This window comes from Argentina silus, assembly GCF_951799395.1.
Source record: "Argentina silus genome assembly, chromosome: 14".
NCBI lineage: Eukaryota > Metazoa > Chordata > Actinopteri > Argentiniformes > Argentinidae > Argentina > Argentina silus.
In genome coordinates, this window is record NC_139668.1 from 3643624 (window position 1) to 3669303 (window position 25680).

The 25680-nt window shown below is 41.6% G+C and overlaps 1 protein-coding gene across 1 annotated transcript in view; it reads left to right on the plus strand.

Annotated features, from left to right (window-relative positions):
- The window catches only part of sdc2 (syndecan 2), a 31406-nt gene extending 12010 nt beyond the window's left edge, over positions 1 to 19396 (plus strand). The window contains exons 2-5 of the mRNA XM_083685297.1: positions 12152 to 12266; positions 12592 to 12758; positions 13449 to 13578; positions 17365 to 19396. Coding sequence (XP_083541423.1) covers positions 12152 to 12266; positions 12592 to 12758; positions 13449 to 13578; positions 17365 to 17528 — 576 coding nt within the window. The 3' untranslated portion in view covers positions 17529 to 19396. The remainder of the gene's footprint in view (positions 1 to 12151; positions 12267 to 12591; positions 12759 to 13448; positions 13579 to 17364) is intronic.
- Positions 19397 to 25680: the final 6284 nt, after the last annotated feature.

Here is a 25680-nt window from a genome sequence, read left to right on the forward strand (position 1 = left end):
TAAGACAAAATATATATATCTTTGCATTCTTAATTGTACCCAAATTATGGAATGTAAATGAAGAGAAATAAATAAACAAAAGTTACATTTTAGAGATAATCTTCATAGCCCTTTGATCACCAAGGGACAACGGCAGCCTCCCGATGTACCAGTTTTGTCCTTTATGTTCTGAGGAAGACCTTGTGACACTGTGGCCAGATGACCTCTGACCCCCTTTTAGAATTCTTTCATGTCCCAGCCTTTCTAGGCCGAGTGGGGTTAATGAGCTGACAGAAAACCTCATGAGCTTCCTGTTAGGAGAGGGTTAAAATCCCAGATTGAATCCAGACAAAGAAGCAAACTGCAACTTTTTCACCACTTTGGCTGAATTTTAAAATCTGGATTAAATTAAACTTTGAACCAGGCAGCTAATTTATCCATCACGCCTCCCCTGGCCACCGGAGCGTTGAGCTCTGGGAGACACAAAGGCTTTGAGAAATACTGATTGAAGCCATGCCTTTCTTCTTACACACTGATGGAGAACCAGACCGTTTGAAGTGTGAGAGAGAGGTTCCTTGTGACTCTGGCACAGTGGCATTGATCAGAGGAGCTGCTTGCGTGGCGGTAGGGCTGGTTGAGGCCAAAGCACATGAGACAAGGCCACTGGTAACTTTGGTCTCCTTTGTGTCAGAAATGATGTGAATGCCATTCTTGTAGAGACTAGGATTGGTGATATTACCACACAAATAGGTTAGGGTTTCAAAGTATTAGGGTTGGGCGGTATAGATTTTTTTCATACCTTTTGTACCGTCCTCAAAGTTTACCGGGGTATACGGTATTACCACGAAAAATAAACAAAATAACATTGTACAGGGCTGGCGGGAGCTGTCTTTGCTCCATATATTTAATCTACGTTGAAAAACTAAATTATTTATGTGGTGACTGCTATACCGTATGACATTTAGCCGAAACAATTATTTAAACTTTACATCCCGATCACAACTTGACAAACTGAACTAAACAGTTGGATAGCATAATATGATAGTTTAATAAGAAGTATCACACACTGCATTCGGCAGACTCTGAAGGCCCAGTCTGTCTGTTGCTTCTGGTCCTGCACTGCGCCAGATTGAGGTTGTGGCCAAAACAGTTAGCCCATGGCCAATTCAGGGCCCTGATGACAGCTGCAATGTTAGCAGCATTGTCAGTCGTTATGGCCAAGAGTTTATTCGCATCCAAGTGCAGTGCGGAGTGTATCAACAATGTTGTCCGCCATGTGGTTTTCTGGAAAAAAAAAGGTCTGTAGGCATTTTGACTGTAGTTTCCAGTTGGGTGTGACAAAGTGGACGGTTAATGACATGTATGGCGTCATGTCAGCGAATAGTTGTTTGAACCCGACAGCAGACAGATATCCCATCCATTCTGCTGTAAATGGGTGTTTCAGATTGAGGTGCAAGTGTAGATTAGTTCCAATTACTGTCCCATCTCTGGCCGTCATCTTTTTCATGCAAATCTTGCAAATAACGTTGTCCAAATCTATAGGCTCTCCTTTATCATTGGGTCGGAACCCAAAATGCTGCCATCAAGTCATTAGTGCTAGTCATTTTTTTTCTTAGGTGGAAGAGGTCACGTGCAGCACCTTAAAAGTTACACTTGTAATTCTTTCTCCGACCACTCTGGCAGCGGCGCTGTTACACATTGTGAATTGACAAACATCGCTTAATTTGGCAGTTGGATAGACAATGGAGCAGGCTTTTTATGACTGTATTGAAAAGCATACCGTGGGCATTTTAAAATCCTGCGGGATACCATATTACCATTATACCGCCCAACCCTATAAAGTATTGTTCTGTCTTGATGATTATACAATTTAAAGGTTACATTTGGGGGATGTAATGGAAATAAATAAAGTCTGCATTGTGCTATTGCAAGGGTAAAGTAAGAGGCATGGAAATGCATATGGTATACAATGACTAATTATATCAAAACAATTCATGCACATTCCTAGGTTGTGTTTACAGAGTGCAGTCAGTTGCAGTGGAATATGGGTCCGGGTGAGTCCATATGCTACTCTGATGAGTGGTTATAGGCTGAATAGAGAAACGACCCCAACCCCCTTTCCATCGACACGTCCAGGGGCAGCACCTGTGTTTGTGGAGGAATGGTGGATATGGCAGACACGCTGTGGCCTGAAAGGGTGCATTCATCTGCTGCTGCTCAGCCCTGCACAGGGCCAACACACGGACCGATAGGGGGGCGGTGTGGGTTAGTGTCTCGGGCATGGGAGGGAGCATGTGTCACATGTCGGTGTACATGTGAGAACATGTGCTGGTTCATGTGTTTGCCTCTCCACATGTGTGTACCAAAACACTGTACTGTGAAAGTCTGCCTGTGACCCAGGTGTATGGGACTGGGGTTTATATAAGAGTAGTTGATTTTTTGTGTGAGATAAAGTTGAAGACTGGTAGAAGGATATACAGTGCCCTGCGTAAGTAATGGGACAGTGAAGCATTTTTTCTTCTTTTGGCTCTACACTCCAAAAGTTTGGATTTGAAATCAAATACTACAACTTTTTTACTTGGTTAAAGTAGATATTCTCAGCTTTTTTTAATGGTATTTGTGTACATATTGGTTTCACCATTCAGAAATTACAACACTTTTTATGCATAGTCCCCCTTTTTCAGGGTACCCAAAAGTGATGGGACAAATTCATCAAATGTCCAAATTAAGCACTCATGTTTAGTATTTGGTTGACTATGCTTTGCATGCAATAACTGCCTGAAGTCTGTGACCCATTGACCCCATAAGACACTGGGTATCTTCTCTGGTGATGCTCTGCCAGGCCTGTTCTGCAACCATCTTCAGTTGTTTGTTTTGAGGTTGAGGACATTTTGCCTTAAGTTTCGTCTTCAGCAAATAACACATATTCAATAAGATTGAAATCACTAGACTGACTTCACTAGATTGAAATCACTAGATTGGCCAGTCAACAGCTTTCATATTTTTGGGCCTGAAATACTGCCATAGGCACTAGGGAGGTTGTTTTGGGCAATTTTCCTGCTCTATGATGAAGCACCGTCCAATGGGTTTGGAGGCATTTGTTTGTACTTGGGCTGACCAGATGTTTCTGTACACTTCAGAATACATTCTGCTGCTGCTGTCAGCAGTTACATCAACAATGAAGACAAGTGAGCCAAATCCAGTGGAAGCCATACATGCCCAAGCCATAACACCACCTCTATCATATTTCACAGATGACATGGTACTGTATGCTGTGGATATTGGCAGTCCCTTTTTTTTCTCCACACTTTACTCTTGCCGTCACTCTGGTACTAAATCTTGTCTCATCTGTCCACAATACCTTTTTCCAGAACTCTAGACTGTAGGCTCTTTTTAAGTACTTTTTAGCAAACCGTAACCTGGCCATCCTGTTTTTGCTAACTAGTGGTTTGCAACTTGCAGTGTAGCCTCTGTAGTTCTGCTGCTGAAGTCTTCTGCGGATGGTAGTCTCTGACACATTCATGTTTCCTTCCTGGAGAGTGTTCCTGAGAGTGTTCACCTATCAAGCCAAGTGTCCCATCACTTTTGGGTACCATAAAATAGGGGGACTATGCATAAAAAGTGTTTTTTCATTCCATTCATGTATATAAAATCCAAACTTTTGGAGAGTAGAGCCAAAAGAAGAAGAAATGCTTCACTGTCCCATTACTTACGCAGGGCACTGTATTTCTTTGTTGATTTCAAAGTCCAGTTTTATACTTCATCATGACACTATTCCAGGAAGTGAATCTGAGCTTGCTATTAGCGATCTATGAGGATATTTCTGGACCATTCTGCTAACCAGAATTAAATTATATGATATATTTTTATATTCAAAAAAAGATTTGAGTAAAATTCCGCTTTAAGGTAAAGGAGATAAGATAAAGCGAGGCCTGTTTTCCCTCTCCTAAAAAAAGCTTGGCAGGAATGCCTTTAAGGGCTCTGATTTGGACCACATGCCGGCCAGCTGAGCCCTGTGTTCAGGAAGGACCCAATCGGACTCTCAAGTGGTGCATATTGAGCCAAAGAGATGAGGGCTTTGAACAGAAACCAGGGCCTGCTTCCTGCAATGTCCAACCTCATACTCTCCCAACTATAAGGCTCCATTGAGAATACCTGCTAGACTGGGAGCCTAAGTATTCATTTCCTTCATTCAAAAAAGCAGCCACCCCTGCACCTGTAGGATAAAAAGCTAAGTGACAGCATATTCATGTGCTGCATGTCAAATCAGAAAGGTGCAATCTCCTGCTCAGCTTTTCTCCTGCTCAATCCTCTGGGGTTAGCAGGTGAATTAAATATTCTCTACCACCATTGAAGCCCTCATGGACTATACTTCAGGAATGGAAATCCGATCTTTTATATTATGATCAATGAGTCACAGGAGGGTCACTTGGATTTGGGGAATAAGCCTCTCTGAAAGTGCTAGTTTTCTCCCCTATGATCATATGAAGGCTGACTGCAGAGCTACTCATTTTCCCCATGATTGAGTGTACACTGAGAGAGCTCATCTTGCTTAACTGCCCCTTTGGTCAAAATTGCTTCAGTAGAGGTTACCATAGGAGACAGGTTTGGTTTGGCTATTAATTAAAGGTGAAACCGATGACGCCTGTGGAGAATCTAGCCTTGTGCATGCGTGCATGCATGTGATTGGTTGCTGTAATTCCTCTTACTCGTGGCTTTTGAATGACCACTCATATGCACTCTCTTTTGCGTGCACTCTCTCTCTCTTTCTTGTGACGAGTCGCCACTTGGAGGTGTTCCTTCCGGATTACATATTCTGGGTGTTAGCCAATCCAGCAGCTAGCTAGTGTGGCATTCTCTCCCCAGATTGGTACGTCCCCAAAGTCACCTACTTGCATTGAAGATGACTGATTTCCAACCGTTTTTTTCTCTCTTCGTCTCTGGCAGCGTGTACACAGTTATACAATCTCACTATCAACCTCTCTTTAAGTGATATGAACCATTATGAATAAGACCAGTGATAAACTGACTGGAAGAGAAGTGTATGTACATCACATGAATAGATAGGATTTGTAAAGAAGCTCTCCCATTGTGGTCTTCATCGTTATTTGTTTTAAGTTTGAAAACCAACTTTGAAAATTGCCTCTCTCTTCAAAGCGCACAAAAAGAGAACCAAGACGTGGCCTTGTAACAGTTGTTGAAAGATAAGATGTGCCATGCTTTTCAGGCTGACTGGAATGTGATGGAAGAACTATTGAAAGAAGGGAAAGATAACGTTACCGCGTTATTTGAGCATATGTTAAATGAAAGCTAATCGATTCAATTATTAAATTAATCGATTGCTGGCATTCAAACCGATCTGTCTCATTGTATCCAACAGAAGCAGACCCTGCTCTTTCATTCCCTCACTGTTACTATCAAAATCACTCCTGACGGGCCAGTCAAACAAGAGCTCTGCAGTCAAAATAATAAAAAAATGAGCAAAATTATTGTGGAAATTATACACTGCAGTGTGGGGTCAATTCATCGATTAATCGACACTGGTAACCATCAATTAACCGATTACCAAAAACTTGAATCGGACCCATTCCTAGTCTGAACCAACATTCAGACATGTCTTAAGCAGCAAATTGTGAGTTTGTAAACATTGCGTTGTGACAATATCAATTAGGGGGTCATTGTTGAGCTGAGGATGGACACTTGTCTAAGCACTTTCCCCTCTCCCCACCCTGTTCACCCTGTTAATGTTAAAGTAACATCCTCCATTCACCAAGCTGCCAGTGGTGAGATCTACCATTTCAGTTTACAGGGTCTCTATTTTCAATGTTGTTTGTGTAGTTTGTGGCCTTGATATGTGGTATTTAAGTCATAACATTACTTTTTGGTGAACAGGGTCCAGTGCTTAACAGCTTTTTGGTTATTGCTAGAGGTCTTAAGGATTTCATTATAGAATATGAGACCTGTTTTATATAAAGCACTTAAACCTCCCTCTCCTCATTTCTGCTCAACCTTTCCTCTGTAGCCTCCTATTTCCACTTTGACTGGAGGGAAGAAACCTGCCATGCTGCAGCAAATCTTTCACTTTCCCTCCAAACAAAAATGACTCGAAGGTGAAGCCCATTTCCCAGAGTATAATGTTTCAGAGCTGACAAAGAATCTAGGGTTTCACGTGTCTATCAAAAGCTGTTTAACGGGGTGGAATTTCCCAATTCCCAACCCGGGGTAGGCAAGATCCGAATGGCTGGCCTGAGACTCTGCAGGACACTGTGTGCAGAAAGAACTCTGTCACGGTCTGTGAGGTTAGATGCCACCGAGCTGAGGTATTCACTAAAGAACTGACATGTTGAAACCACATGAGCCACATAATTTTTTATTGTTTTATGGGGCTGGTGGGGCTGGAGGGGCGAGTTGAGAGCAGGAGAGGCTGATGGAGGTAGAAATCGGAGTACAAGCTCATTGTAATGCATGGAATGGATTGAGGAATGGTACAAAACGCACCATTCTTTATTCCATTCCATGCATTACAATGAGCCCGTCCTCCTATTTCTACCTCCACCAGTTTCCCGTTTGAGAGGTTTATGTTAAGTTTATGTCAACCTCATCAGAGTCTCAGGGTATTTTCACACTTCGTCCCTTTAATTTTTTGTGGACTGTTTCACAATTTAGGAATGCTCAAAAATGAACTCAGCCCCCCTGAAGTGAACCGAACTGAGGCCATCTTGGGAGGTGATCAGAGATCACTTTTTTGGCTACAATGTGAGCGCAAACCATTCCCAGTTCACTTGTCATTGCAGCCACTCTGTCCTATACTGGCATGGCTTTCTTGGCCCTCTTTGTACATGTCATATGCTCAATCAGTGTGCAATTACCCAAGGTGCAAAGCAGTTAATTGGCCTAAGTTCCAATAAAAGATGGTGAAAGCAGTGAGAGAGTCCTCATTCCAACAGAAGGGCAGTGTGGAAACAAAAAGAAGAAAAACTGAGTTCTTTTCATTAGTTTCACCTCATGGTCCACTTAAGGAGGACATGAGTTCTCTTACTCAGATTAACAAAAAAGATGTAAATAATATACTGCTTATCTCATTGTATCTGGCAGAACTGTGTAAATAGGATTGTGCAGGTGGAGGTGAAAGCCAGGTTTATTCTATTGTCTCCTGGCCATGCTGTCTGTGTGTGCTTGTTTTTGTTGGAAACCATGAAATTGAAGTTCTTCCTTTCAGGAAGCAATATGGCAAAAGAGGAAGTCATAACTAGAATATGTTGTGGCTTATAATAAATCAGAATGAGAAAACATTGCGTTGTTTGTCACCAGTTTAAAATAAGTTATTTTGTTCTGTACCATTAGGTTGGGAGCAGTTTGAGTTAGATTCATCGTCAGTGTGGGTCTATATAAGGAGAGAAATAGTCAGACTCTATATTCTACTTTCAAGACATTTTTATGAAAACTCTTGAGGTGGTATTATTTCGGTCAACCGGGAACAAAGGTTTTCCCAAACAACTTATATATATATATATATATTTTTTTTAATTTGTTCACATATGGATTTGTTTGAGGTGCTCGACTGGACTTTATCTTATGCTGAAAGTTATAAATGCCCCCCCCCCCATCTTGGTTTGGGGTAGAATATGTTGTGTGATGGAAACCTATCTGTTAAATGTTGAAGCACCGAGCAAATTTATTCAGCACGGTCTGTTGGTTTTAAATCTACCCCAGTCCCAGATCGTTTTCTCATTATTCATTAGGACATAAAGATCCGCTAATGCACCTGTAAACGACTGTGCTCAGCCATAAATTTGTCCACTGTTTTGCGGAATGAAAAGGTCGCAACTATTTTCACCTGGAACCCCTGTTTTTCCACGATGTGTAGCTTTGAAATGGGAAGATCCCATAGCTTCCTGTATTGCCTCTGTCAACATCTCCCCTGGAAATGTGGGCTTGGAGACCCCTCCTCTACTTTCCTCTCCTGAGCAGAGGGGCTCAAGCCTGGTGGAATGTGGCGCCTGCCCTCGTATGTCAGAGGGTCGCTTGTTTTGGAATCTGAGACGATATTAATGTGAGCCAAGCACACCCACATGGTCGCTGGCCTGTTTGGGGCGCTCTTACCTAACCAAGAAATGTGATCTTCTCGCTAAGGGAAGCAAAGAAGGAACTAAAATGGAGCCATCTGTCCTTTCCAATGGACTGTTTCAGTTGGAGTGATCATTTGATCACTGATCTACTACTACTTTATCTCAGACATCCACAGGAAAGAACATGCATTTTGTTATGTTATTATGCCAAAAAGGCCCAGGACAATGGAGCTAAATGAGCAGCCAGCTACCCACAGTGCCAGCTGAAGAGATTCTGTTTCCTGGATTAGGCAGTTTCCCGGAGTAAATGTCAACTCACACACACACACACACACACAAACAAAGCTGTCCCCCACACTAACTGGACTAGCTCCAGACACAGTCTGGTTTCAGGCAGAGTTTAAGTTGTCAACTTCCCACCTCCCCTCCCCACCAGTGTCTAAAAGACAATCCATTAGTTCCTGCGTATGATCCCCAGGAGGGCAATAAAATTGGAGGTTCTGAAGAGCACTGAGAGACAACACCTCTTCCTCCACCACAAGCATTTGTTTAGCTTGTGGGTCAGTGTTTGAACTGAACTCCCCCGCTATTTCTGTCGACTGATTTTTTTTTACTTGTTTGCTAGCCAGTTACATTCTAAAAATCCTGTTTGTTGTTTGTTTAGCATAAGCAGGTGTTAGCATTACAAAATGGATGCCTGTGGATGCCATTCTTGCAGTCCGTTCTCATTGTCACTATCTCTCTGGCGTAAGTGACATACTGAATGCCATAGGACCAATCACAGGGGTGACATTCACACCACTGAAACAAAGTAGCAAGAGTTGGACCACTCCAGCCAATTACTCCCACCTCCACTCCTCTCAATCCCAGGTCGGCCACAGGGAGAACCCCAAGCAATCCCATCCGTTCCGAGGTGATGTGAACCCTTGTAAACTCGCCGGTGGGAGAGAGATGGGAGGGGACCGGAGCGGTGGCAGTATTGATCGTCATATGGATCGTGCCTTGTTGGGTTTACAGATAAACTCACAGCCTCACTGCACTTTGTTATTTAGAGATTAACACTGATACACAGGCTTTTTCTCCTTCAGAAGAAGTCATTGATGCTTAGAAACACATTTGTTTTCCCCCAAGGTGATGGAGACCTTTGTTTTGATATAGTGGCTGATGGTTTTAGGGAAGCGGACACTACTGACAATAAAAGGCTTTAAATAGCCTAGTTACTGTGAGGTAACGTTTGTACAATGTTTGATGTGAGTGGATATTCTTATTAAATATAGAGGGGCAGCAAAGCAAGTGCTTTCTGATGTTATTGGCCGCCTTCTTCCTAAAAGTTCAACTAAGGTACATCTTAAAGATGCAATCTGGAATTCAAACAACAACAACAGCGCGCTCCTCACCACATTTTTGGTAAACAGCCAAAGGATGGGGCTGGAGCAATGTAATGTAATTGCAAGTCCAAACATTGCTGTACCAATTGCAGATTGCTCCATTTAAAGAAATATTTTGAGTAGGAAGAAAAGCAACAGACCGATGAAGAATGTCTGAAAAACTGTCTGCACTCTCTCTTGTGATTCCACTCGCTTCTCACTGACGTCAGCCTAACAGAGAGTGAGTGTGTGTGTGTGTGTGTGTGTGTGTGTGTGTGTGTGTGTGTGTGTGAGAGAGAGAGTGCAAGAGAGAGTAGTGTGTGTCTGCATGCCTTTGAGGAATACTATTTCCTCCCCTCTCAGGGGTGAGTTAATATTTACTATGTAAGAAGTGAATGTGGTGTGAGCGGGGATGGGCAAGATGGCTTACCCAAGCCACCCTACCCCCTCAACCCCCTTCAGTCCCCACCTCCACCCCCACACCACTCTGCCTCCCCTCACAATAGCTCCAGCACACTGTACACGCCATAGATAAATCCGCTTTTCCTTTCAAGCACTGTAAGGCATGGACCTGGTGGTTTGACAGGCTTTTAGCAAAGCAACCTGCAGGCTACGTTGTCTGCTGCAGCACATAATCTCTCTCTCCCCCTCCTCTTCTCTCCCCTCCTGTGACTCTCTCTCCCTGTCACTTTGGCTCTGTTTCGGCCCCTCCCCTCCTCTCCCCACTTCTTCCCCTTGTCTATTATGCCTCTTTCCTATACAAGTTCTCCAGAGAGACTGCGGAACAGCTTCCTGCTAGCCGTTTGTTCATTAGGTGCAGACAGTCGTAACTGCTGCAGCTCTCTCTCCTCAACAGAAGGCACCAAGCACCCTGTTATAGCAGCCTCTCTGTCTATCAGTCCAGTCAGGCGCTGGACGGCTAGGTATTGCTTGTTAGGGTCTCAGGCTAAGGCTCTTGGCTGTGTAGACACGACAGGCTTTTTCTACTCATTCATACCAGGGACAGGGAATGATAGGTTTCGGTATCCGGCGACTCACTTGACTGTGTTAGTTTGGGTCATACCTGGAGGTGGACAATGACCCCCCCCCAGACATAGTCATTAGCACTAGTGTGTGTGTGTGTGTGTGTGTGTGTGTTTGTGTGTGTGCGTGGTTCGGTGAGAGTGTTTAGGTGCACTGGTGGCAGGATCTTTTGTATTAGTGCACTGCTTTGTTTGTGTGCTCAAGGCTGGAATGAAGCATTAGCAAATGTCTATTCATACTCCAGGACGCAAGGCTTTCAAAAGCAGAGGCTTTTTTTAGCCTGTTAGAAGGTACTCCTCTAGAGTTGCTTTGTTTGTTGAGAGCAGTAAGATACAGTTTTTATGGAGCTCGACAAACAACCACATCCTATACACTAGCAGCTATAATTGCCATGTACTCTACACTAGTGAAACTCAGGAGCTGAATGACTATTACACTCTGGGCTCTGGTTGAATGAGGGTAAACAGAGATACAATGGATACTTGGATGAAGGAGGTTGGTTGGAGATTGGTGTTGGTAGGCTCAGCGTCCCGGGTTCAACACCCAGGTTGTGATGAAGAATTGTAAGAATTCAAAGGATAGCTCTAAACGTCAATAAGTGACTGAAGCTTTATCAAGTCAGATGGACGATTTCCCCTCCAGAACTAGTTTGATTCAGGATTGACTTTCACTTTGTGTATTTTCCATATAAACCAGTGTTATCAGTCATACTGTTTTTGGTGTTTTAACCTTTGTGTTTGTGTGCGCACAAGTGTGTGTGTGCGAATCTCACACACACACACACACACACACACACACACACACACACACCACACACTTGTGTGTGGCCTCTATCTCATTAGCTGCCTTTGTTGCTGGTTGATTTGTGGGCTCCGTCTCTTTGGTTCATTGTACTATTACCAGTGCGTAGTGGTGTGTGCCCTAGGCCAGTGAATCAGGGGCTGTTTGAAAAAGAAAAGGGCAGTGGCGCGGTAAGAAAGGTTAAGATAAAGTTGCTTTGAACAAATTCCCCCTTTGATCATCCAACTCTGGTGTGAATGGATTTCTTTTGGAAGACACCAGCTTCTTTGGGAGGAGCCAGATATTGTTCTGTGTTATCATTCCTCTGCTTTTCACCACCGCTCTCCAATACCAGCCTGCCCTTTTGTGATGCAGAGTGATAGGCTTCTCTGTGAAGAGAGAGAGAGAGACGCACAAACGCACACATACACCCCCACACTATGTCGAGTCATACTATACGGCCTATACGTTCACACTCGCTCCTATTACACTCTCTCGCATACAGTGACACAACATTTCACACACTGCCTTCTCTGAAAAATGTCAATCTTTTTCCCCCATTTTTAGTATCATTCTTTTCTCATCTTTCTGCGAAAGCAAGGAGTGTACAAATCGAATCCAAATTCTAGGCTGATCAGGTGAACAGCACTCGGGCAGGATTAAAATGGAGTCAAGTTACAGTATTTAAGTTCAGGAGGAGGAAGAACCCAATCAGACGGCACCTGCTACCAATCAGACGAACAGCTGATACCAATCCATAACTCCAGCTACCTTTAGCTATAGAACCTTCTCACAAACACACCAGCGTTGTGCCTATAGACTAAGCATCCAAGTTGTCATCGTTATTCAGTATTTCTAGGATTATCCCATAAAAACGGATATCTGGTCAAGTTCCCAGTACTAAGGCGTTGTCTTTGTTGCTCTCCCTTGCAGATAGCAGATGCAGCCAAGTCCTCATCCCCAGTGGATGACCTGTACCTGGACGACACAGGCTCTGGGGCCTATTACCCTGAGGACGATGATGACTTTAACTCAGGATCGGGATCAGGTAAGAGCCTCATCTCAATGAGGGGCATATATATTATATTATTATTACAGTCAGTCACTGTTTCTGTTATAGACTCACTGAGTTGTATTGGAATTGCCAGATTCGACTTGTCAGAATCGACTTGATTCTAAAGATTTTTTATTGAAAGGCATTTTACAAAATGGCAGGAGATCAAAGCTGGTTGTAGCGACCAAACTCTTTGTTAGCATTCAGTACCGGGTGAACAGTCTACTCTCGTTGCGCTAAGACAATTCATAAGAGGAGAGTTTTAACTCTGAGGAGTTTTTCCCTGCTTTGACTGGCCGTCTTCTCGTATCCTCAACAGGTATCAGTGAGGAGGTGATAGAGGAGGCAGTGACTGTCAGTACGCTGTACATCGCGCCCAAAGCAGAACCCACCCAGGACTCCACCAAAGACTTCACCCCCAGAGTGGAGACAGCCATACCCAGAGACCTGCCCAGGGAAATGCCCAGGAAGCCTGTCAGAACAGAGGTGAGTCAGACATGATACTACCCTTGTATAGACAAGCAGGGTTGATTCATACTCCTCATGGATTTGTTGGTCTGGATCAGTCAATCAAAGGGAGGAATCTGCACATTGCTCTAAAATGACAAAACATGACCAACACCCCCCAGTGTAGTTATAGTACATGAACACTATTTCCAGGTTATATAACTTAAATAACACACTATTATTGTGTTATTATTATTATTATTAATAATAATATTAATAATAATAATTATTATTATTATTATTATTATTATTATTATTATTATAACTGTTATTATATTATTATAACATTTTTACTGGAGATGCAGCTTGATCCATGATCATTGATTTTCTCACAGAAGAAGAGTATAAGCCATAAGCATGATATTACAGAACATCCCACTAATGCTACACCCATGAGATTTGTCTAAGGATTAAGTAGTCATGTAGGCTCATAAATGTTTCTGGCCTGTTGTGCATTATGATGGATTACTCTACCGCAGTCATATTTTGGACGAGCATCAGCTCTGACTCCCCCATGGTGTGTTGGGTCTGGGCCGGATTAGATGTCGCTGTCACCACCCCTTCAGCCGAGCCACAGGATACTCTGGCCCAGTGACATTTTGGTCCTTTACCTCTTTATAAGTGATTTTGCTTATCCAGTGTTTCTGTCCCTTCTCCTCTTCTTCCCAGCCCCCAGTGCCTGTCACAGAAGACCTCCGCAGGAACCAGATTACCAGCACCACCAGCGCCCCCAGCTCCCCCTTGGAGCCTATCGAGGTGCGCTCAGAAAACCTCTTCCAGAGAACGGAGGTCCTAGCAGGTACGTACAAGCAGCACAAGCACCCTAGCCTGCTGGACAGATGTCGTCATTGCACCTGTATCTACACTATCACTTATTCCACCATTTGTGGGAAATATCAGTCATGAGCGATGAAATTAGGCATTATGTAGAATTATAGGGAGGCTCTGCTGTCGATATGGATCAATTAGTTAATTTGAGTGTTATATAGATATTTAAGATCTTGATTATGATGCTGATTATGAAATAGGTCAGGTTCTATGCCAGAAGCTACACTAAAATGTGTTGTTATGATTATGAGAATTATCTGTTTTCTATTGTCTTTGCTTCATCAATTGCCTTGGCACATTGGCAGCATTTTCGTACTTATGCTCTGCAGTCCCTCATACCTTTCATGAGACATGTAATCGTTGAATGTCAAGTGGACATTATACGTATTGCGTACCTCCTGATCAGACCAAAACTCAAGCTGGTGGGTCAGCTTACTGTAGAAATGTTGCAGCAACTGAAAATCGAAGGGGATCTTTCTCTCATGTCTCCCAAGTTGAAGCTTCTGAAAATAACCAGTTTGATCAACTTTATTTCTACCCCTCAGTGGGACCTACCAGACTTCAAGGCACAGTTTGCTCCAATTTAGTGTTATTCACTTCTAATGCCTGCAAAGGAGGAACATTATCATTTGATTTCCTTTTCGTGTCTTGAGAGTGCTAGCAAATTGATTGGCATTTAAACTCCTCTTTGTTGTGACATCTATCTGGTACATCTTGGGAGGAAGTAAGATAAATAAAGACATTAGTACTGCCATCATCAGGATTGCAAGTATCATCTCTATTAAGTTTACCGTTTCTAAAAGGTTACATAAATCTAGTGTGCATAGATTGTGCATCTGAAAATAGTTAAAATCGGCACATCAATATATACAATAAGATTTGGTTGCACTTTGCATTGAAAATGCTGTTTTGCCTACAATAATTTCTCTGTCATTACTAAATATTTCTCAAAGTTGTTTGGCATGTCTACTCGAGTGGTGACAGACTACATATAGTATATTCATATATTCATATATATATATATATATATATATATATATATATATATATATATATATATATATATATATATATGAAAATGTAGATTTTTTTATAGCAATAATTTTATAGCAAAAAACTAATTAGGGTTGACTCTGTTTAGTCAACTATTTGATCATTTTGCTCTTAAATGTCAACTGACATTTGAGTCGAGCAGTCACTAATTGTTGTTTTTCTCATGGAGCACAAGCTACACACACAAAGTTCCTTTGTTGCAGTGGCATAGTCGCTACTTTCAGTTGCTAGATGAGAATCTCAGCTTTTTAAACGTGCCATATTTGTGTCTCAACTCCCAATAATGAGCAGTTACAGCAGTCCGAGTATTACTGAACACTGAATTCAAATCACATACAGTGCCCTGCGTAAGTAATGGGACAGTGAAGCATTTATTTTTCTTTTGGTTCTATATTTCAAAAGTTTTGATTTGAAATCAAACAATATAAAGTAGAGATTCTAAGCTTTTATTTGATGGTATTTGTGTATATGTTGGTTTCACCATTTAGAAATGACAACACTTTTTATACGTAGTCCCCCTATTTCAGGGCACCAAAAGTAATGGGACAGTTGGCTTGACAGGTGTTTCTGGTTAGTCAGGTGTGTTCCATCACATCATTTGCAAACATATATAAGAGCTGCCAATTTCTATTATTGATTCTAAGCTTTGCGTTTGCCTTTGGAGTCTGCCAACATGAGGACCAAATCCAAACTTTTTGAGTATAGAGCCAAAAAAAAGAAAAAATGCTTCACTGTCCCGTTACTTAGTATCATAGCTAGCTTGCTGTGTTCACAGTCCAGCTAATGAGTGTGTTAGCTTGCTTTTAGCTAAACTGTAATGCAGGCCAGCCAGTTAGCTAGCTATAGCCAGTGAGGTTGGCGCAGTTACTGTAAGCAGACATGCTTCATAGTGGTAAAAATGCAAGTTTACAAATGTTAACTAGTAGATTAGTCGAAAAAACTGTCGCTGTCAGTCAACCACGATTTAGTTTAGGGGGGCCAGCCCTAAAAAAATGACAACCACCGTACAGTTTTCATTAAAATCCATCTTTTTAGATTTTGCCTTCCCATGTTAAGTCAATACAATAAATATCAATGGTAATACATGAGACCAATTGGACTGTAAAAATGTCTACATTTCTAAAACAACAACTGCCACCAGGCAAGCTAGCTGTTAGCCACAAACCAAGGACTCAAATAAGAATCTTATAAGATTCCTTGCCACAAACTCTGAGGTCGCCGGTAGAAGTCATAAGCCTCCTATCTTAGCCAAGTTATTTAGATAGCTACAAATGTAATCAAATTATGGTGACATTTCAAAAATAGATTTTTCCAGACCAATTTAGGCAGATCATGTCACAGCAACTAGCTGTTCACCGTTCGCTAGTTTGAAAGTAGAGAGCGTTGGCTCCTCAAAACTTTATAATGCCCTTGGGACAAATGAAAATACAAATACAAATGAAAATCATTTAACAATGGCCTGCGATAAAGCCAAGGTTATGAAATAATATGAAATGTGGCATAACTTTTGAAAGGTTTGGGCTAGGGACAAGCCGTTTACTGCATAATTGTACAACCATGATGGTCATAAGGCTATTCTCAGTTGGTCTCTCTGACTCTCATATAGCAGTACAGTGATCGAAAGTGTAGATACCGAAATTAATTCTCTAAAACAAAACATTCCTAACTTTAATGATGACATAATAGGGGAGTGGAATTGCGGTTGCTTGTGTCAGAGTAGCAGAGGTGTTATTGAGCTGTATCACAGTAGGTTGTACAATATTAGACCTTCCTGTTTAAAAACCCTGGAAATGCTATGCAAAAAACGGTTTGTTTTGATATACTGTAACGATTTGGTAATATAGATTTTGTGAATTCAAAACAACCTGGCCAGTTGTGAGTGCATGTTGTTTGAACGACAGTAGACTAACACAGCTACTGTACTGTAGCAGGAGCCCTGACAAGATTGCATATGTTTAGGATTACTATAAGGCAGTGGTTCCCAAACTTTTAACAGTCATGTACCCCCTGTCGGTTATTTTGTAGCCTAATTGATATTCTATTAACATTATCCCTTACATATTAGACATTGTGATAATAATATTCTGTTGGATAGGTGCATGCATTTATTTTTGGTACTGAGACTGCAGTCGGCTATTCAACAGGACTGTTTAGGAAGGTAAATCACAGATTTATTTCGCGTACCCCCTAGAACGATCCATGTACCCCCGGGGGTACCTGTACCCCACTTTGACAATAGTGGCTATAAGGTAAAGCCTGGGATCTGGAGGCCCACTATGTGGAAACAAACATAGCTAACCTCCTCCTGTCCTCTACGGTCTCACCTCTCCTTCCTCCTGTCCCCTATGGCTCTAGAACGCTATTTGTCCATGGTCATATTTATATGTATCCGCTCCACACAAAGGCATCGCTCCTTTTCCAGGAGGTCATTGGTTGGAACAAGGCCAGGTTTTACCCATAGAGCCAAGGGGCCAGACAACATGTGGAAATTAATCTGGAGCATAGGGGAGACACCGAAACAAATTACAGGCTATAAAGAACCCTGTACAAGTATATGTGGGAGAGTAAAGTAAACCAATGTAAAGAATTAGCACACAAGAAACATGGAAGGTGTTGAAAGTGGTTTGATGGGGGTGATTTGATAAGAAAGGGTACAGTGCATGCAGGATTCTCTAGATGTCTCTAACCCCTCTTTTCTCCACAGCTGTCATTGCGGGTGGAGTTATTGGCTTCCTCTTCGCCATCTTCCTCATCCTCCTCTTGGTGTACCGCATGAGGAAGAAGGACGAGGGCAGCTACGACCTGGGAGAGAGGAAGCCCTCTGGGGCAGCCTATCAGAAGGCCCCGACCAAGGAGTTCTATGCATAAAGCCCTGCCCCAGGCAACAAGATTGGCAAATCAGAGTGACAGTCTACGACAGACCATGACAACGACAAACCTGTTCAAATACAAAAAAATAACAAATTGATTGAGGAAATATTGCATAATGGAAAGCTTTTGCATAGAGTATTGTAATTAAGACCTTTTCTTTTTTTTATGAAAAGCCAAGCATTGCTTATTTTATGTCAAATCTCTGTGTATTTAAACATTTTGTGTATTATTTGAAAAGGCTGGAATAAAGCAACAAAAAACATTCTGTAACAGTGAGGAAACCGATTGCATCTGTCTTCTGTCAAAGGAGCTGTTTTTAGTCACTGTCTACTTTTTAACTGTAGCAGTATGTATTTGTAAAGACACATTTTAAAGTGGAAATAATTGAATATAATTATTCTGTATCAGTCCTACTTTCATTTTTATTTTTTTGTCCTAGCATGTCTGACATTGATTTTAAAAGGTGTATTTCATTAATTTATCTTTTTCTCAGATGTTAAAAATGCCTTTGTAGTTTCCATGAAGCTCTTTTGTCTTCATATTAATGCTGATAACGGTCAATGTAAATGTTCTCCCTTCAGGTTACAATGTTTGTTTTTGATCTCACATAAATAGTGAAAGGTGAGCATTTCATTTTTTTTTTTTTTGTCTGTTTTCTTTTAATGCTGTTCTTGGTCAAAAACATTTTTGCAGCATTCATGTTAATACCTAGGAATTGGTCTTAAAGCTAAGATGCGTCAGGGCTCAAAAAAGACACAAGATCTACTAGTAAGATTACTAGTAGGTCTTGTGGATGTTTTATTATTTAATTACATTCAATTTCTTTTTGCACATTCACTGCATTGCTTCTCGGCTCACTCTGTGTACTATATTTGGGGTTAAATTTGGTACCAGGGTTTGGCCCTCAGCCATCCCTATTTCCCCATAGTTTACTTTGCCTATCCCCCCACCCTCGCCACCCCAGCACTCTCTTTCTGCATCTCCTCAGTTCAACTGGCCCTGTTCCAATCTGATTACACTGTCAGTCCCTCCCCTTTCTGTCACTCCACTGTGTCGCCCAGCTTGCCCAGTGTTTCTCTCTCCCTGCTTTGCATGGTTAAGCTCGGAGATCCTCTCTGATGGCCTGTTATGTGCTACTGGAGATGCACCAGCTGCCCTTTGTAAGAGCCGCTCTGTACGGATCGTGTGGAAGTCCTAGTGAATCGGTTGTTGAAATATCCATGTCCAACAGGTTGTGAAGCTGCCTTTGGATCTGGACAGTAATGTGAAATACTTGCTGTCATCTGAACACCTCAGGCTGTCCACCCTACCCTGCATCCCCTCCTCTTCCCTCTCCTCCTTCTCCTTTCTCTCAGCGTCCTCTCCTACCCTCCCCCTCTGCTATCCAGCTCCTGTCCTCCACCAGAATCTTGTATGCCCCCCCCCCTCTCTCTCTCTCTCTCTCTCATCCTCTGCTTGTTGTAGGAAGAAAGGTACTGAACTGCATACGGAAAACCCAAAGACTCAGTAATCTCACCATCACCACTCTTTTCTTTCTTTTTTTTTTGTTTTTATTTCTATTAGAGACCTGACCATTGAGTCCAATTGCTTATTAGTATATGAAAAGATATATTATATATATATATACATATATATATATATATATATATAAATGTATATTCACAAATGTTTTAAACCTTCAAAGTGCCTACCATTTGGAAATGTACTTGCTCTCTGTGAGCTCAAGGAGATGCATACACCAGGGGGGTGAAATGACTGGCATTCTGTGAGCACAGATGACTGTAATGGTAACTTTTTTTTAGTCTTACAAAAGCAGACAGTATTGTACCTATATGTTGAAACAACACTACTGAATAAACATTGTGGCCTAATATTGATCTTGTGTGGATTTGTTGATTCGGCTATCCTCTTCAATGGTTTTCGAACCTCATGCCTCAATGCCTGAAGACTGTATGTCTCCCAAGAAGCCCTTTTACAGATGCTGCATCCCTATCTTCAGCATAAGCACCCGCTAACCATCGCATAGGATTGATTTGGGATTATGAGTGGGATGATGACTAATCTTTATGGGTTATGGACTAATTTGATCATTTTAGTGACTAATCTGACTGGGTTATGGATTGAGATTATTAAAACGGGGATGTTAAGTGCTAACTGTGGGGTTATCCCGCGGGTCCATATCTGTCACAGAGATGAGTAGTGGTGCTAGTGGTGGAGAGATAAAGTTCAAGGTCTCCAGAATAGAGTTATTCATGCGTGAACAGAATAATGGCCACAAGGACCTCAATCGAGCAAAGTGAAGAAAGCCTAAAGAAGTGTGTGTGTGTGTGTGTGTGTGTGTGTTTCTTCTTGTCTTTCTCTCCTCTCATTAGAACAAGGTCATATGATATTTGCCTAAGAGCAATCTCAACAAGATATCCCAAAAAAAAGCTCTCTCCAATTGTGAGGTAGGTTGAGCCTGGGAGGCTGACATAACACTATTCTGTTTTAAAAGATGATGGTGGAGCCGCGAAGCACTGAAGTGCAAGGTGATATATTTCCAGTTTCCAAAAAGTGTACAGAAGATAAGTTAACTAACAAAAAAAACCAAATCAACAAAAGAATCTCAATCAAAAAATACAAGGGCACAGCCATCAGTGCTGCCCCTAAGTCCCAAAGCTGGGTAAAAACATACAGTGCTGATCTATTCATTCCCAACACCATCCAGTTGCCCAATATGTGTTTGTGTGCCTCTGTGTCAGAGTGCGACCAGAATTTATAAGTCTCTGAATGGCGGCTCTGTTGGTGTTTGCGTTGGGGTTATGGTCAGGGTCAGGGTAAATTGATGACCCTCTCAAAAGCAGCAGTAGAGGAGAGGGGTTGGTGTGGATGTTTTTAGGGAGAAAATGCGACCATGGCTTTCTCTCTCTCTCTCTCTCTCTCTCTCTCTCTCTCTCTCTGAGACAGAACTAATTCAATGAAGAGGCCGGCCATCAACTGTTAGTAAGCGCCAAACCATGCAGAAACTTTGAGGAAATGGCGTCCAAAGTAAACAGGCTGTCGAGCCTCATAAGGACTCATGGCTGGAGGCTAAGCTGCGGCTGGCGTGGACACGTAGCACCTCAGCGAACCAAACACTGCGTTCACATCACTGGGCCTCACCGCACAGGCCTGTACTGGGACAAACTGGGACAAATATTACAGGATAGGAAATGTGTTTGAACTAGGATGGCCACTCTGTCAAGCACCGCAGGAACATTACTGCCCAGCATTTCACAGCCCTTAACACATGCTTTAACACATGCTTCACTGATTACAACATGACACGAGGCGTTTATGGGCTTCAATGCAGAGGTCTGCTTGGCCAGGCTAGAGTTATACAGTTCTAATTTAAAACTTCTGTGTGACATATATGTGGTAGCACACTATACATTAGTTATTTTTTAAATTTAAACAATTCATTAATAAATAAACAGGACAATGAGAGAAAGGAAAAAAAGACAAATTAGATGTTAGCTACACAGGCTTCACATCCCAACCTCCATATATCCTGTGAAACATGTTAGACTTTCACCTGGTTCCATCCAGGTTGAATGAAAGAGAAATAAAAACCAACGATCAAACTTCACTAAATATCACCATGTCACCAAACCCTACAGGTCACACACTACAATACCTGCTGTCAGAATGTCTCTCCTGATTGGCCACGTTGTTTCTCCGAACTGAAAGGATTGCTAAGAAATAATTAAAAAAGCTTTTCATTTGTTGAAGACACTTTATCGGGTTAAAGATTTGACAGGCCAAGTAAGAAAGAAAAGCTCTATTCTTCCCCCGCAAAATAGCTTAATTGGTCTCTCTAGGGTAGGTGAGCTAGATTGTGTGAGGCACAAGAAATGTATGGATAAGGTGAATGATATCTAAGGTTGCTCAAGGGTACTACGACTACATCACATCCTCTCCATCCTCTCCACCTTTTAGCAGAAGTTATGAGATGTTGTATTTACTGTTGGAATCCTGGAAAAAAACACAGTTGGTGATAGCTGAAATATTTATTTTGTCTTAAAGTAAATATACCAACATTTGCTTACAGGAGCTTTAATGATACACATGGGTTTTGAGATATGTTTTACCTAAGGAAAGTCACTGTATAAATATGTCAACTCTTGTGACTCTTTCCTAATCTTGCTAAATCAAAGTTGAGCTAACCTAAAATGTATGTGACGGGTGGGGTTTCGGACTCAGGTCTCCCACATGGAAGACCCAAGCATCTACCCTTAGGCCAAGAGGACACCCTCAAGGTCTGAGGGCGACACTTGAGTTTACATGTCTCAGGCAGGGCTACCTCATCACGAGAGCGTGATTCCAAATCACCTCCGCTACATGTACAACATCACCTTTTATTTGGCCCTTTAACTTCATTCTAGAGGGGCAATTCAAAGAGTCTCAGTTGAGCGAAGCGATGGCTCATATGTCCTTCAAAATCATAAAACATTCTTTCCTGCAGTCATTGGAATATGGTGTCGAAATTAACAATACCCCCTTGATCACACTCAACAAACTTAATTTCGAGGAAAGACAAGCTCCTCAATTTGCCACTTAATCACTCTGCCTCTTGATTAAACACTGACTGATAATTAATGCAAATGTGCCACCTTGGTTCCCCCTGATAGGATTTAAAAAGAAATTCTCCCCCAATATGCTCTGGAGCATATTCATCTTTCCGTCTACCCAGCAACCTGCACAGTATCATTTTAATATAGAGAGCATATTGGAGGCCCTTTTGGAAAATTAAAGTTTTGTTTTGATTAAGGCCGTTCTAATTGGGCCGTTTATAATCATTATATTTTAATTAAGTGGAGGCTCAGGAAAGTGAGTCATGATTCACATGTATTTTGGCTTAGAGTGCCATGGGAATATGTTGTAGCTAGCTAAATTGCGCTTGCAATTTTGTAATCAAGGTTTAATGAAGCTAGTGTGCTCCAATACTGGCCTCTGACGCCTGTTGGTACTGTACCATAAAGGGGTTATTGGAATTCCTTGGTTTTCCCCCTGACATGATTATGCAATATTCCAAGCAAAATGTGCATGTTGTAACGATAAGACAAGGCCACTATAATATGCTAATCTGCGTGTTACTGTATCACGGAATCTGCATGTTTCCATGAAGCACTAGTAAAGGGTAAAAAAAAAAACTTTATGTTATGTTATGTGGCGTTAGGCAGTATTAAGGCTCTTACACACAGCATGCGGTAGCCGTTAAGGTCTCATAGACTTTTAATTGGGAGTAAGATGGCGGGCGGCAAATGCAAATGTAGTTGGTTGATTGGTTCGAATTCCAACGGTAGCTGTTGTCCACGCAGAAACTAGCAACATAGCCTTGTCAATGATAGGTTTCATATTTCGTAATATAAATTTGTGAAAGTAGCTGGCCAACGATGTGCAAGTGCAAGTGGAAAACTGTTTTTAATTCATGCGCATCGGCAATTACTCACGACACCTTAAATAAAGTGTGTAGGTGCACGTATCCTATAAGTGACTGGCTTGTGATTATCTATTACTCACAAATGCTGCAATAGTGAGCCGTCTAATGACCTAATAACAACAGGAGTGTCTCTGTCACCAGAGAATATTTTAAGAAACTTTTAAAATCGTTTTCATATTCATCAAAGGTACAATTTTTCTCTCATAAGATGAATAGTTCAGCCACACTTTTTTCTAAGAGCTTGCTACAGCTGCATTTGTACTTATACTGGCAGATGTCCCTGTCCACATGTCCTATCAAACTGAAGTGATTTTCTGCTTTACTTTGATTAACTGTTTCTGGACTGAGTTTATACTCCTATGGGTGTACCTCTCGTCTCCATAATGATCAGGGACAGTGTTCTTCAAAGGTTTTAAAGTTTTAAAATAAATAATGAAACAAAAAATATGTGTTAACTGATATATCTGCAGTGAAGTATCTACAGGGAAACAGTGGTGTTTAATAGTAGAACAGGAATAAAAGTGGTAACAACAAATATATTCATTATTATTAGGAATGAACTAGAATGTTGAATAACAAGGTAATAGAGTGTTGCACTTACAGTGACTAGGTGACTTACAGTACACTTATGTAAGCTATTGTAAACCATTAGCACAAGTTAAATTCAAATTCTTCACTCAAGCCCAGGCACAGCTTTTCTTTTCTTTTTTCTTTTGTTGCACAGAAAATACATGATCCACTCCAAAGATCCTTTTTTTGCCTGGCTCATCATTCTACTTTGCTTGCCTTTGCCTTTGGAGTCTACTATTGGTATCTGTTAACATGAGGACCAAAGCGATGTCAATGAAAGTCAAGGTAGCCTTTATTAGGCTGGAAAAAATCGTAGGCTTGCCAAAATCAACAGTTCGGAACATCATTAAAAAGGAAAAAAGCACTGGTGACCTCTGCAATCACAAACGGGCTGGTAGGCCAAGGCTGACTTCTACATTGAACCACTAGCTATCCTCAAAAATATGGTCACCTACAGTTTGCTAAAAAGTACCTAAAAAGAGGTCTGGAAAACGGTCTTGTGGATAGATAAGATGAATATTACCATGAACCTGAGTGATTGCAAATGGAAAGTTCAGAAAAAAAGGTCTCTCCCCAAGATTTACAGCATACCTTAATTGATGATGTAACTGCTGATGGCAGCAGTATAATGTATTCTGAAGGGTACAGAAACATTGTGTGAACTCAAGTACAAGCAAATGCCTCCAAATTCATTGGGTGGCGCTTCATCATACAGTAGGACAATGACCCAAATCATACTGCCATAGCAATTAGGGAGTTTTTCAGGACCAAAAAGTGGAAAGTTATTGACTCGCCAAGTAAATCTTCAGAATTGAATCCAATTTCACATATATTTCATAACCTGATGAGAAGATTTTAGTCAAAACAAACAACTACTGAAGATGGCTGTAGTACAGACCTGGCAGAGCATCACCAGAGAAGACACCCAGCATCTGGTGAGGTCATTGTGTCGCAGACTTCAGGTAAGGATTGTCGACCGAATACTAAACATGAAGCGTAGAGCCAAAAGAAGAAAAAATACACTGTATTTACTTACGCTCCTTACTTATGCAGGGCACTGTATATCTCTCTTGCTGTGTCTCTTATTTGATTCTTGGAAGTAGAAGTAAATATATGTTATGAATAAGAAACAACTAAGTCCGTGTGTACATATCTTTACTGCATTAGATCCTGTATATACAGTTGTTTCTCTATGAATAATCAATCAAGTGACACTCCTTTTCCATTAGGCTCCAACCTATTGTCATGTTATGTTTTGTTTAACTGGCTGGGGCTGGCATGCAAAAATGTAGCACTTGGTTGCATAGTGTGGAAGGGAAGCTGAGGAGGGTCAGTGCCAAGACTAGACTGTGTGATTTTAGGCCCCTCTCACCCCAGCTTTGTGTTTGTAGGAGTCCCATTGAGAGATTAATGGGTTGAAAGAAAACATTAGTGCAGCGACATGGTTCAGTCTCATCTCTCTCTTTCTCTTTCTCTTTCTCTCTCTCTCTTTCTCTCTCTCTTAGCTGCTGCATAGACACAATGAAGTCAGGGCCGTGACACTGGATGTGCACTGGATGCTTTTTTCACGGGTGGTCAGATTTACAGTACAAGCCTGGTTTAGAACACCTCATCGCCATGGAGACCTGCAGTAACAAAGCCATTACATGCGTAGGGAGGCACAATCTGGTTCCACTGGTTCTCAGGAGGAACACAACAAGATAGCAATGTAACATTGAAATACGATGCGATGTATAAACCTAATGTCTGTGCCTGAGTGCTTAAGCTAGGACCTTTGTATCACAACAAAAACGCTATACTGAAACTCACACTGCCCGTGCCAAACTGAGGTATACTTTGGGAGCAGTTTAATTTGTGTGAATGATCTCACCAAATAGCTAGGTTATGAGATGGCAGTTCAATAATGACTGAAATCAGCACTTACTGCAAATAGGGAGAACAGAGGCTGTTACAAAGTGTTTTCAGATTGGGTGAAGCAGAGTCTATCGTAATGACTCTACCCCTTCTATTGCTCCTCTCCTTGAACGGCTTGCCAAAGCAATTTCAGAGGTTTTCAGTCATGTGGTGCTTGAGTACACGCCAGATAGTTACTACATAAATGATGTATTGAGTCATATT